Genomic DNA, 14,560 nt, shown 5'->3' on the forward strand with positions numbered 1-14,560 from the left:
AAAATAGGATATGTTTCAAATGCTGTGACTCTATGGAACACATGGCCAAAGACTGCACAGCTAAGGTGAAATGCCACCTGTGTGACAGAAACAAGCACCCAGCAGCCTTACACCTGGAAACTAAGAAGCCCCCTGAGGGGACACAACAGCAGCAAAAACAGTACAGGACGTACTACACAGATATATGCAGCAACTCGCCATGCCCTCCTTCATGCTCACCCGTCTGTCTTGCAAAAGTCTACCCCGACGGGCAACCTGAAAGGGCCGTAAAGATTTACGCCATACTAGACCCACACAGCAAAGTTACTATAGCTAAGCCCGCCTTTTTTTACCTCTTTGACCTCCCGAGTGAACTGAAGCATTTTGCAATAAATACATGCACAGTACCAATGCGCACAGCGGGGAGGAAAATCACTGGTCTACGCATAGAAGCGATAGATGGAAGTTCACATTTCCGGTTACCATCAGTGTTAGAATGGGAGACCTTACCAGGTGTTCGCAGCGAAATCTCAACACCAGAGGAAGCAAGAAAAATACCTCACTTAGCACACATAGCCGATTTAATCCCTCCTCTAGTTCCTGAAGCTGAAATCCTACTCATGGTAGGAAGAGATGCCCCAGAGTCCATTGGTTCCGATGAAAGAATCAAAGGTCCACCAGGAACTCCAGTAGCTATTAAAATGGAACTCAGATGGGCCATAGGAGGTACGGTTTGTGTTGACCAATCGCAAACCCCAACCCAGGTGAACATCCCAAAAATCTCCATTCCCAGTAACGGAACAGCACCTTACCTAAAACCACCCCTACAACACTGCACGCTTGTGACAACCAAACCTGTTTTGGTAGCAACAGTGTTCCAAACACACCTAGAACAACACTGCACGCTTGTGACAACCAAACCTGTTTTGGTAGCAACAGTGTTCCAACCGCACCTAGAACACCGCACGCTTGTAACAACCAAACCTGTTTTGGAAGCAACCATGTTCCAGACAAGCAACAATTACAACAACTTGGCCTTGTCCATAGAGGACAAACAAGACAAACAACATCTCCAAGACTGGGAGTCATGGAGCGTACTCCCAAAATGTCTCCAAAGCATGCAAGTGCAGCACACGTATGTCTCCAGCTCACACGCCACAGTGCAGAAGAAAGAATTGTATGCTTCCTTAGATGTGTCTTTGAAGGCGACTGCAGCCTTAAGATACATCTCACTCTACAGCGGGGAGAGCCACACTTACGTTATCTTGTTTGCGACCATAAGATGCATCAGAGTCTACAGCAGGGAGTGCTGCAGTCTTGGGGTCTTCTTTGGAAAAGCAAGACTAACAATGCAACAAGGCCACACCGTACCAAGGTTAGAACTATGTGGTACCACTTTGGCTGTAAAGCTCACCAACTTGGCAGCGAAGACGTTGTGCCTTGAACTACAGTCTACCACCTTCTACACAGACAGCAAGGTGATGTCAAGCTACATCTGCAAACAAAGCAGACACTTCTACGTCCATGTAAGCAACAGGGAGAAAAGGATTGAAACATCTTCATGCCCTGAACAATGGCAACATGTGCCAACAAATAAAAACTTTGTTAACCAAGTGAAGTGGCCCAACCTTGCCACACAGATAACAGAACTGATCTGGCTAGAAAGTCTTCAGCTTTTGGCCTGTCCAAACAGACAGATGCCACATAGACCAAAATGTTATGCACTTCCAGCTTCAGATCAAAGTGCCAACCTTCAACCTCAGACACCCAGTAAACGTCAACCAATCCGCTTCAAAACCCTGCCTAAATGGAGACACCTGAAATTAGGCATAGTTTTGATCATCTTGATTACTTGTCTCAGCACCCCAAGAATTAGCCTTGTAGGAGCCTGCAAGGACTTACTGCCTTTCATGGACTCCATGTCATTAAATACACTAACACCCACACATGAAGTCCTCACCCTGACGACAACAGTAGCAGCCCTCTTCAATACTCCACCGGTGGTTCCAGATCCTTCGGTTCTTGAGTATCCTGAGTCTTCTGCTCAAGCTGTTGTTCCTGATTCTTCACTTCCAGCTGCTGTTCCTGACCCTTCAGTTCCAGCTGTTGTTCCTGATTCTTCAGCTCCGGCTGTTCCTGAGTTTCCTGATGTTCCTGATCTTGATTCTTCAGCCCCAGCTGTTCCTGTGATTCCAGATCCAGCTGTTTATGTCTTTCCAGGTTTTTCAGTTCCTGAGTATCCTGTGAATCCAGTTCCCCTCGTTCCCGAGAAGCTTGGGTTCCAGTTTTTTCTGTTCCAGATTTGGTTCCAGTTTCCTTCACAGGAAGAAGACCTTGTCTCACTGGGACACAAGACTGCATACCAGAACTATTGGCCCATGAGACTTGCGCACCGGGCCCACCCACTTGATGAACTAGTTTGCCCAGCTGAGGTCCAGATCGTGAAGCCACGTGAGTCAGGTCATGACTCAAAGACACTTGTACCAGGCTGATCACCGATTTGGTCCCGTTGCTGATGAAGGCTGAACCAGAAGATCAAACCTCAAATTATGTATTGTTTTATGCATTGTTTGATGTAACACTTGCCTTTTTCATAATTGTGCATGTTTTATATTTACCAATAGTTATGCATGTTTGATACCAAGTTTTTACCTATTTAGTCACAAGTTAGTTAACAGTAAGTATTGCATGCCTTGATGCTATGTTTTTACTATTTTAGTAGTGGAAATATAAATTTCCAAGCGGGGAGTATTCTGGACCATATAGCTTTATGTAATCCTAACTAGAGAGCAGGTATCAGTGTGTTGGAGTGTCTGGCAGTTATTGGGTTAAATGCTACGTATGTTGATGGGTCAGTGGGAGGAGTCTCAAAGGTCATTGGGAGACTTCCTGGACACAAGCCACATGGGAATCTCTTTGTCTGTAAGAAGCATGGGCCATGGAAGGTCACACAATGAACCTGAGTCGTTATAAAGATGGTATGAAGAGTATTATTCTCTTACCTAAAGGGATGATCTAAAAAGATGGACAAAGATGTATTTTCCAGGAGTATCAACCACAGCGTGAATGCAAGTAATCTTTTTCATTAAAATATATTTTGTTTATTATAAGATCATTTCTTTTGAGTTAACTATCTGACTGGATTTAAAAGAAGGCGCTTTAGATTTGAGTCAGAATAGCCCCTCACCAATTTTGTCTGGGCTAGGAAGCTAAGCAGGGTCATAAGCTGATGGGAAACCTCAAGGAATATTAGGGTGGTAAAAGGGACTAAGAAGTTATAAAAGGTATTCCAGAAGGTGGCAATGATATTGTTTTGAAGAAAACTACATGGGTATGTGACTAAAGGGCTGGACTTCAAGCTCAGCTTGAAGGAGGCTCAGTTTTAATTCAGTCCATGTTTGTGCAATCAAAAACTGACTTTTTGTTTCATTGCTTTCCTTTACCTCTCTTGCCTCCCTTTTCTTCCCCCCCCCCCTATGGCAGATCTGCAAAACATCACCTTCATATAGCTATGTAAAATGTTGTTGTTTATGGTAACAGTGAGAATGTATGATCTTTAGTAGCAAAAATATAACAAAAATAGAAATTGATTGAATGGTCGATTGATTGATTTGTTCATGCTTCAATAAGGCATCAGTCACAGAAGACTATGAGCAATTTCGCCTAATAGTTAAGGCATCAGGCTCTAAGCCAGGAGACTGCAGATTCTAGTCCCATCTTAGGCATGGAACTGGCTGAGTGACTTGGGGCCAGTCATTCTGTCAGCCCAACCCACCTCACAGGGTTATTGTTGTAGGGAAAGTAGGAGGAGGCAGGAGTATTAGGTATGTTTGCCACCTTGAGTTGCTGATAAAAATAATCAAAGGATACAAATACATAAATATCAACAAATAAATCATTCTGTATGCAGCAGTCATGGTGAATACAATACATAGCAACCCAAGACAATTAACACAATCCCCTCAAAGCCCTCACTGTTGGACATAATTAATTAAATTAAACATATCTCTGACATGAATGTGTCATAGAACAGAGGTCCCCAACCTTTTGAGCACCAGGGACCAGTTACGTGGGGAGAGGTTTTTCCGTGGACCGGAGGGGGTGTGTTTTTGTGTGCTGACTGCATCCCATGGATGGGGCTTTGGTTGTTTGTGTGCACCGGTTGCTGGTGCGCCGCAGCCTGGTACTGGTCCACGGACCAGGGGTTGGGGACCCTTGTCATAGAACATCAGAAATGTCCATGGAACTATATGAACCAGAAAGGGGACATCTTATGAGTAGTTTACAATTCAATGTATGAGAGAAAAGGAAGAGAAACAATAGCGCTAGGGGAAGTATGAAAGAATAAATAGAAAAAGCTGTTGGAAACCTGTTGACTTTGTTTCGCTTTTGTTAAATTCTTATGGTGTGCTGTGTGGTTTATGTGGCACTGTGGAGTGGAGTCACATTCTGTATCCTGAATCCTGCAACATGCAGGATTATGTTTGAAATAGTTGTCTATCCTGTTTGAATTTTAAAAATGATTTTGCCCACTGTAGGAGACTGAGGAGTCTGCTGACTAACTAATGTTTTTATTATTATTATTATTATTATTATTATTATTATTATTATTATTATTATTATTATTTTAGACCAACAAAACAAAACAAAACACATGCAACATTGCACACATACACATGTAATATATCCTTTTTTGTTAACAGCAGTTTGTAACAGTACTCTTCTATTCTTTACATTTCCCCTCTCTTCCTTTTTTGAAATATTTGTCCTTATTGCCCCATTGTTTCTTATTTACACTTTCCTTCTTTCATATTCTACTACTTACTAGGAATCCAATATTATTCATTGTAGTAACACTCATATTTTTTATAAGACTCGACCGGAATTCCATCTAAGCATGGTGATCATACAAATATTCTCATATTATTTAATGCATATACTGTTTCTACTCCAATACTATTTCCAACATTAAAATTCACCCCTTTTCATCCAAGTGTATTTATTTAATTTTATTTTTCTTTGACATATATAATAATTCCTCCTTTCTTGTTTTATACTAATATTGTCTATAATGTTTCTAAATTTTACTTTCTCTAGTAATTTTCTATAATCCTATTTTATATAAACTTCCTAAAGATACATCACATCTACATCCAATTTCCTTAAATTGTTAAACGTCTAAACTCTTTTTCTTGATATTATAGAAAAGAGCTTAATTACGTCTCCCATTTTTAACTTGACCTATTTTTTTGTTTTTATTTTGTTTTGTACTTCTTGTCTCTATAAGTCTTCCTTTTGCTTCTCTTTCTAACCTTTCTCTTTCCTGTAACTTTTGTATTTCTCGCTCTCAATCTAGTTCCTCTAATAGATCTTCATCATAACTTTTACTCTCCAGCTCTTCCCTACTTTCTTATTCTTCTCCTTGTGAAAAGTAACTCTCATAAAAGTCTTGTGCTTTCTCAAGTGTATCTATCTTGTATTTTTTCTCCTGCCAAGTTAAAAATATGCCTTCAGGTATTAACCAACGAAACTTGACTTTATATTTAATTAATTGAGTTGTTAATTAAATATTAAATATTGTCTCTGATTTCGTATGCTATGTGGTATTTGTTTTAATACAATTATTTCTTTACCCTTATTCATTATTGATTCGTCTCTTGTTTTTTTATATATTTCATCCCTTATTGATCTTCTAGTAAACCTTATATGAACCTCTCTCGCCAATCTATGCCTTTGTGCATAATTTGTGTATATTCTATATGTTTCATCCATGTCTCTTTTTACTTCCAATTTTTCTTTGCCTAAAATCACCGCCAAAATCTCTGCCATCTTTTCTCCCAAATCTTCCTCCTTTTCCTCAACAATATTTTGAAATCTTAAACAAAATGAAGCTTTGTTCATTTCCAGAAAAGCAATAGATTCAGTCAACTCCCTATTTGCTTGATCAGATTTCTGTATCATCCCTTCTATTTTTCTATCAACAAGCTCCATTTTTATTTCAACTTTTTGAATTGTTTGTTTATTTTCCATCATTGTTTTTTGTATATTAGCTATCTTATCATTCATATTTTTAATTTCATCTCTCATTTTTCCAATATCATTCTTAATTTCTTTATGATGTATTTTCATTTCTTCATAATTATTTGCTATTGCCTCTTGGGTCATCATCATTGTTTCTTGAATCTTTTGTAGTGTTATCTGCAAACTCTGTGGGTTAATTGCCAATTCTACTTTTTCTTTTTCTTTCCCCAACATGATTCTTTGGCCTGAAGGAGAGGCCATTATATTTGTGGGATTTGTAACTGTTTTTTTGCTAACTTTAGTTGTAGTTACAGTACTTGTCATTTTTATAACTTGAATAATATTTCTCCACTTTTGCATAAAAAATATATATAATACTTCTAACTATAAATCAATATATATGACTATAATATTATTGTATAACATTAACCTTAACAACTAAAATTACAAGTAAAGTTCCTTATCCCACTATTTATCTTGTATACTTTATAATATTCTTAACATCTGTTATATATTTGTTATATATATATATATATATATATTTCTAAAATTTGGATTGCTAGCAAAGAATTAAGGGAGAACTGGAATAGCTATTTCGAACTCTTTAGCTCTTTTCAACCAGACATACCCTTCTGAGATTCGAACCTGGGCTGTCTGCATGTTAGGCAGATGTATTAACCTCTAGGCCACAGGTTCTGTCTCACTTTTGCCAGCTGTGTTAGGGAGGGAAGAAACAGGGGAGGAGTTATCTAGAATGCTGTATGTTACACCCTGTTGCCCAAATATGGGAGAGAGAAATCTTTTGCCTTGTATCAGCTCAAACTAGAGCCATCCACAGGCAGCAGTCACAACTGTGACATCATATATATTTCTAAAATTTGGATTGCTAGCAAAGAATTAAGGGAGAACTTAATATATACACACATATATATTTCTATAACACTATACACGATACATATATGTATACTATTCTCTAAGTGTTGTCACCACTCTTAATTTCATTCACTATCACTCTTACTTGAACAGTCACCTGTTTATATTTCTCTACTATGCTATGATTACTTACTCAGTTACACTTATTTCTATTTCATTAATACAATTCATTAATACAATTCATTTACTTCAGTACTTTTAGTACATTTGCCTGAGTCCACTTTTCTACTTGTAGCTTAAACACTGCTTGTATGTGAGTGAACATTTTTTTCTCAGTCTCAATTTAATATGTCCACCAAATATCACCTCTTATTTCTTCTTCTCTGTATCCAATATTTCCAAAACATCCACTCGTCACTTTGTCCAGATATATGTCAATTAAAGTCCAAGTTTCAATGTTATTTATTCTTCAAAAATAAGCTAAATTTCTCCGTTGTCTCCCTTCACCTTTTAGTCCTTATGTTAATTTTTCAAAGTCCTTCTTAATCACCTTTAATTGTCCTTTCTCTATTCCTTTCTTTGATTTCATTCACACCTTCTTGCCGTTCTTAAATTCCGGTCTCTCACATTTTGTAAAACTTTACAGTGGGCTTTCAGCATTCTTCACGCTGTTCTCATTCTGCTCTATTAGCTCCCTTCTCCGCTCTGTTTCAATTTAGTTGCCACTGTGTTTCTCTCCTTATAGCTTTATTTTTTCTGCGCCTTCTCTCAGCCAAATGCTCCTTACCTCCTTGGAGGGTTTCCTCGTCTCCTGTTACAAAGTTGTCGGTTCCATTTTCCACTCCCTCTTGGGCTGCCGCCATCGCTCCAGGCCGGTCTAAAAGACCGGTTTCATCTCCGCCAGTTTTAAGAGTGCTGCTTCATTCTGCTCGGGTGTTTGCTTTCCACCTGGTTTCTCTGAAGCTTCCTCTTTAATTTACCGATCTCTCCGGGATCGGCAAAGCCCTTGCTGGGCTCTTGGCGAAGATTTTCCTGGGACTTAGGAACAGAGATCTGTTCCTTCACCCGTTCCACGATGACGTCACAGCCAGAAGTCTCGACTACCTAATGTTTTTAAGTGAGTTGCCTACTGTTCCACTGGTGATTTCTAAATATTATGTAACTGCAGCATCCACTGTCCTATTCTGAGAAGATGCAAAGGATGGACTTCAGAAGGAATTGTTTCACAAACACACAGAAACATAGACATAGACACACACACAGAGAGAGAGAGAGAGAGAGAGAGAGAGAGAGAGAGAGAGAGAGAGGAGAGAGAGAGAGAGAGAGAGAGAGAGAGAGAGAGAGAGAAACACACACAAACATAGCAGGCCAAGCACATAACAACAAAACCTAGCAATGGCTAAAAGCAAGAAAGTTGAAGAATGAGACAGAGAGGCTAATTCTGACTTTTATCCAACTGCCAAAAAGACTGGAGGAAAGTGCAGATAGCTTTCATTTAGCAATTGCCTCATTAGTGATCCTTCACAATAATAACAGTGAAAAAGCCCTGTGACCAATCCTCGCATTTATGACCTTCACAGGTCTGTAAAAAGCAAAGGGAAGCTGAAGTAAAATTGTAAAATCATGATATTTCACTTAGCAACTACTTTGTTAACCACAAGTTGCTGATCCCAACTGTAGTCACTAAATGAGAACTATCTGTACCTGCAACTGGCTCTTTCTTTCTTATTAAGGTTAGGTCTCTGCCCATTGACAAGAATATAAAATTTGTATTATACCTTTGGGACACTCAGACCTCTGAAGATTGCACCTTCATGTACTAATTGTTATGGGAACTAATGTGCAACGATAACAACAAAAAATAGTATATCAGTTGATATAAAAATTCAATCAATGTGCAATAATCTCTCTCAAAAAGGTAATAGCATCCAGGTTATACAACTTGCAAATATAAATACATTAAAGCTATCTCACTTACTTCAATAAGTGCACTATCAATGCTAGATTGCAGTAATATAAAGTCTCCAAACCAATAGCTTGTATTTGGACAATAAAATGATGAAATGTTGTAACAGTAATCTACAAAAGAGAAATAAAAAATGTTGCTTTCTTATGCATAAAATTTATTTAATACCATATTAATAATGCTGACATTCATTACGATATATTTAGCTGGACACAATGGGCATGACACTTGAACTCAATGTAATTTCTCTTTTATATGTATATAATTTTTATTAAAGTTTTAAATTGTAATAGTTTTATCAAGATGATCAAGGTCAGCTAGGTGCTGTCATATGCAGTGAGGCCAAATATGTTACAATCTCATTAAAAAAAGAATTATATTATTTAAATGTGTATCTGTACAACTGATATAAAGAAGGAAATCCATTTCTTATGTTGTATTAATGACATATAAGACTACAGAAGTGCAAAAGCCCAAATATGCATCTAAATTTCCTGTAGACATGTAGGTATTTGGAAATTGGAACATAAACACAAAAACATCATAAATTACCCATCTCTAAAACATATTCATTTGGGGAACCCATTTGATAGAAAGGGAATCGGAGTCGATATGAGACTTCATCTTGAAATACCACTCCAATTAGCTCTATGTCTTCCACTTGGGCTGCTTCCATTGATTTTTCATCTTCCATCACTTCTGTCTTTACACCTTTAGCACAAAAATCTGGTTAATATGTGTAATCACATGCAGGAATGACACAGAAAAAATGTCTCATCTAGATATTTGACTAGGTGCATCAATCTAGCATTCCATGAAGAGATTCAAAAAGGCAGGACTTGGCAAAAGTATTCACTCAATCAATCATTCAACCAAATCTTTATTCAGTCATAGACCAGCATGTAGGATATAGTTAATTAAAATAAAAGAAATGTGTATATACAGTATATAAATATTCTAAAATATCTGAAATATCTAAGAGGGGTTAGAGTTAATCCTACAGTGTAAACTGCAGACAACTGAGCAGTACTTGGCTGCAGATAGAAAGATGAAGTCAGATTAAGATAAAATGAATTTGAATGACCAGGGTATTTAATAAAAAATGGAAATAATATCTCCTGGTGTTCTCCTACATAGATGGATAATAGAGGATAATGTGTTCCATCAAGAAGAAGCAATGGATGGCAACTAATTAAAGAGAGAACCAACCTAGAACTAAAGAGAAACTTCCTGACAGTTAGAACAATTTATCAGTGGAATGACTTGCCTCCAGAAGTGGTGGGTGCTCCAACACTGGAAGATTTTAAGAAGCAATTGGACCACCATTTTCTAAAATTGTATAGGGTCTCTTGCTTGAGCAGGACTTGGACTAGAAGACCTCTAAGGTCCCTTCCAACCCTTTGTCTGAAGGAAAAATTTTTTTGTATCTTTCTTCAGTAACAGCTGTTGGAAGGACATTGAATCTGGCTAAAGTTAGTTAAGTTAGTAACATAGTTGTTAAGTGAATCTGGCTTCACCATTGACTTTGCTTCTCAGAAGATTGCAAAGATGATCACACACACATCCAAACACTGCAACCGTCATAAATACATGCCAGTTGCCAAGCGTCCAAATTTTGATCATGTGACCAGGGGGGTTGCTGCAATGGTCATAAGTGTGAAAAACAGTCATAGGTCACTTCAAATGGTCACTAAACCAACTATTGTAAGTCAAGGACTACCTGTAATAGGTGGAATTTGTATCACAACACGTGTTGTAAATTGCCCTCTCTTGTCACTCCTCTGCAGATACCTAAAATTTGGTTCTCGAACACTATCTATTCAGCCATCAATAGATCCAAAAGACTGTGTGTGTGTGTTTCTGTCTGTCTCTGTGTACGATTTGAGCCAATTGATGGATCTACTTCTGTTGTTTGAACCGGATCAAAATGTAATTCTTGTTAAAATGGGTTGTCGGCAGGGCAAAAGCATAGAAGTAAGCTTCAGATTACATTAAATTTGATTGCACTTTAATTTTGAGTCTTGGGAATAATTAAAAAGAAGAAATTAATATTTCCTAATAGACATAGTTTCAATTACAAATGGAAATATATTCCTAACACAGTATAATTTGGGTTTAGAATCCTTTCTACTTCACTCAGCTTTATTTATGGCACAATAAAGTTGGAATAGAAAAGCACTCTTGGAAAACAATGTTTAAAAACCTAAATAAATTACACAATGTCTAATTTCTAAGAAAAATGCTGATAGGTTATAATCTGCTTTGAAAATAACTCATTGATAGCAACATGCTTTTCCTTCAGAAACAAAGGTTACTTGATATTGAAAGAAAATACCGATATACCGTTCAGAATAGATTGTTTTTCTATTTTGTCCATTATTTCTTTTGCAAACGTGGAATTTGGAGTATAAGCAATTTTAAGTCCAGTACTATTAAATAAAGGTTTCCCAAGGACGGCTAAAGGTACTTCTTGAGGAGGTCCAACGTTTATGAATAATATTATCCATAGTATTATTGCAAAGAGAAGAGCCAAGGTCGAGAACCATTCCTGGAGATCAAAAATCAGAGATACATCTTAGCAAAGTAATAATATAATATTATTAATTGGCTTGGAAGCATAATGTTGAGGAATGCTAATTAATATACAGCATTAAGAACTCAGAATGAGAACTGTAGGAGATGACCAAACTGAGCCCGAGGGAGGGGTCAAATTTTGAATGTGATTAGACTTGATTTTATGACCATTGTTATGATGGTTGTAAAGCCAGTCGCCACAGTCATTAAGCAAATCATGTAGTTGCTAAGCAAACCATGCAGTCATTAAGCAAATCCAGCATAACCAATGAGCATTTTTTGACATTTTCTGTCAGCAAGAAACAATTGCAAGTTGGTCATAAATGTGAGTCTTTGCCAACCACCCTAAACATAATCACTTGACTAAAGGATGTGTGCAGCAGTTGTAATTTCAAGGATGCCTGATAAGTATCTTTTTTCAAGCCCATCATAGCTTTGAATGTCCATTGACATTCAAAGCTATGACAATGACCAATTGTAAGTTTTGTACTCTTTTTTTTTTTTTTTGCTGAAATTTTGGCAGCCTTCAGCCTATCCACATGTTAAGGTCTTCATAAACAGAAAAAGACAGGAAGAAAACAGGATGCATTTCCCATAAATTGTTGACACTTTGCACTTCTGTGTACGTGTTTTGAACTAGATTCTCTCTTGTTTGGAATAAAATAAAGAAGGCACCAAAGGATAAACAGATGGATAACTTTAAGGAATACCTAAACAATGCCTTTCAACAGCCATGTAGAGCAATGAACACAAAACAAGCTATTTTTATTCCCATTGTAGCAGTTGTTTTCTTGACTTTCCCTTTAAAAAGGGAGAAAGAAAACCAGAAGAAAACAAACAGAACTGGAGCTCCTTTAAAAACTTCATTTAAAGGTGTATACATGCCTGAAAACTCTGCATTCTCATTCTCCACTTCAACATTACATTTTTCCATAAGAGCACAGCAGTCTGCTGACACACGCTTCTTTGTCTTATGTGTGGTTTCTGCATTTTAAAGTCCATTTGAAATCAGAAAGGGAGCCTACGGAGAGATCTTGACACTGAGCAGTGGGACACGCAAGTTAAACACAGCAGTTCCCCTCCCCTCCCTGCTGTATTATGCAATGCTCTGCGCCATCTTCTTGTTTCATAACTAGATCACTAGAACTATGCAGTGTTTTGAGTTAGCATTATTGGAGAAGGTTTCTTTCTTTTTCTTTTTTAAATAGCTATAACAGCAAAGAAAGAAAAAAAAGGGAATCATCAGATACCTGCATAATACTCCTCTCTATTTGCGAGCCCCAAGGTTATTTCCAAATGTCTAGGACATCCTTATTTAGAAACACTCCAATTATGAATAAACAATCAATTCATACATTTTAAATGTTGTAATTAAATAAAATCCCTATATTCCAGAATGATCTTGTAAACCAGAGGTCCCCAACCTTTTGAGCACCAAGGACTGGTTCATGACTGGAGGGGGCCTGGTTTCATGTACTGCCTGCATCCCACAGGTGGGGCTTTGCTTGTTTGCGTCGACCGGTTTCTGGCATGCCGAAGCCCGGTGCTGGTCCACGGACCATTTGGGGACCCCTGTTGTAAACCATTTCATTTGAACAGAATAAAGCAATGATCTATGTGTGTATATATTTCCCTAAGCAGATGAAATTATACTGCTAGACTGAGAGTGCAAAAACAACTTTTTAAAATTTAGATGCTTTCTGTGACAAACTGAAAAACTAAATTAAAGGGACTCAAAACAATTAGGAAAGTTACAAGTCTTAACTACAGTACAATCTACAAATGAGTTTACATCATGCAGGCATTTATTATTTTGTTTCTTAGCTAGATGAGCAATAGATGAAATAGATGAAACAGTTAATATGTGAGAAAAAAGTTAGTCTTTTTAAAATATTAATCTAAACTGTTGCTGTCAAATCAAATGGCTATCTGGTTGTATTTCCAGATGTCTAAGAGGACATATTTGCTCTAGTTGTGAAAAACCAAAAAATACTTGCCTTGCCTGATTAAATAAAACCTCTCCGTAAGCAACATCAAAAGCTTACCCGGTTTAATGATATGCCGGTGTACTCTGAACTAAATAAAATTTACTGCGGATGTTCGATTGAGATGAGTGCAAGCAGAATCATTTTTAATAAGTTAAATCACAGATATCTTGATATCCAAATATTATTCTTGAGTAGCTGTGTTTTTTAATAAATTCAAACAATAACTAGGGTATTTGTTTTAGTCAACAAAACAAATTAAAGAACATCAAGGCTGATGCAATTTCAACTTATTATTGTAAAAAACAGTGAAAAAAATAACATGAACATGCTTACCTTAAGTAATTGGTTTAAGCTCAACAGAAGAATTCACAAAATGCTAATAATGGAGATGTCCTCTGTCTGAAATATCATTGGCTTTCTGTCTACAACAGCTCTTTCTGTTGCTTTAAATCTTCATTCCTTCAGCTTTTTCCCACAGCCAAAAGATCCAAAGACTTTCCAAACAAATGTGATATTTCCCAATATTACCCTTCTTCCAAGTTTTTCTCTCAGGAAAACTCAAAACTCAAAGGATTTACTTGGTGCAAATGTTTCATAAGTATATTGGAAGAGGAAATTATACTGTGAGAGAGCAAAAAAATCTGTACCAAACTGAAAAAGAAACTAAATTAAAGGGGCTCAAAACAATTAGGAAAGTTAAAGCAGTGCAAAAATATCAATGGGGTAAAAATAAAGGCCAAAATAAATCAAGCTCTATTTGTCACTTATTCAGTTCAAATGGAATGTTCTATTCATTGTATTTGTTTGGCAGAAATAGGGATTAAGGAATTTGAAATATAATTAGGCAAACGAAGAATATTATCTGAACCAACTGAAAAATAAAATATGGTTCCTAACACAATGTAAAGCAAAACACCATGGTTTGATGATAATTATAGTCTCAAAATTAATACCAGGATAATACAACAGATATGTTTGATTTGGGGGCATTGGATATATTCAGTATATTCACTGTCAAAAATTGTTTCTTTCCCATGTCATTTTTTGTGCTGCAAAACTCCGCATTTCCTAAGATGTCCTGTCCCTGATATCATTCATATTTCACACAAAATTTCATTGGGATGGTAGGCAATAAAAGCAAAGAAAAAAATATAGGTCC

At 37.0% G+C, this 14,560-nt stretch overlaps 1 protein-coding gene across 3 annotated transcripts in view; it reads right to left on the reverse strand.

Annotated features, from left to right (window-relative positions):
* LOC120299992 (ATP-binding cassette sub-family A member 10-like) overlaps positions 1-13,997 on the reverse strand; it is a 90,974-nt gene extending 76,977 nt beyond the window's left edge. For 2 of the 3 annotated variants that reach the window (XM_039325420.1, XM_039325419.1), the window contains exons 1-5: positions 13,735-13,997; positions 12,299-12,434; positions 11,183-11,387; positions 9,392-9,550; positions 8,852-8,952 (exon numbers count right to left, since the gene is read on the reverse strand). In XM_039325420.1, the coding sequence (XP_039181354.1) occupies positions 8,852-8,952; positions 9,392-9,550; positions 11,183-11,387; positions 12,299-12,415 (582 nt within the window). In that variant the 5' untranslated portion in view covers positions 12,416-12,434; positions 13,735-13,997. The remainder of the gene's footprint in view (positions 1-8,851; positions 8,953-9,391; positions 9,551-11,182; positions 11,388-12,298; positions 12,435-13,734) is intronic. The other variant, XM_039325421.1, reaches the window with a different exon arrangement.
* Positions 13,998-14,560: the final 563 nt, after the last annotated feature.

This window comes from Crotalus tigris, unplaced genomic scaffold, assembly GCF_016545835.1.
Source record: "Crotalus tigris isolate CLP2741 ecotype Arizona unplaced genomic scaffold, ASM1654583v1 scf7180000024337.5909745, whole genome shotgun sequence".
NCBI lineage: Eukaryota > Metazoa > Chordata > Lepidosauria > Squamata > Viperidae > Crotalus > Crotalus tigris.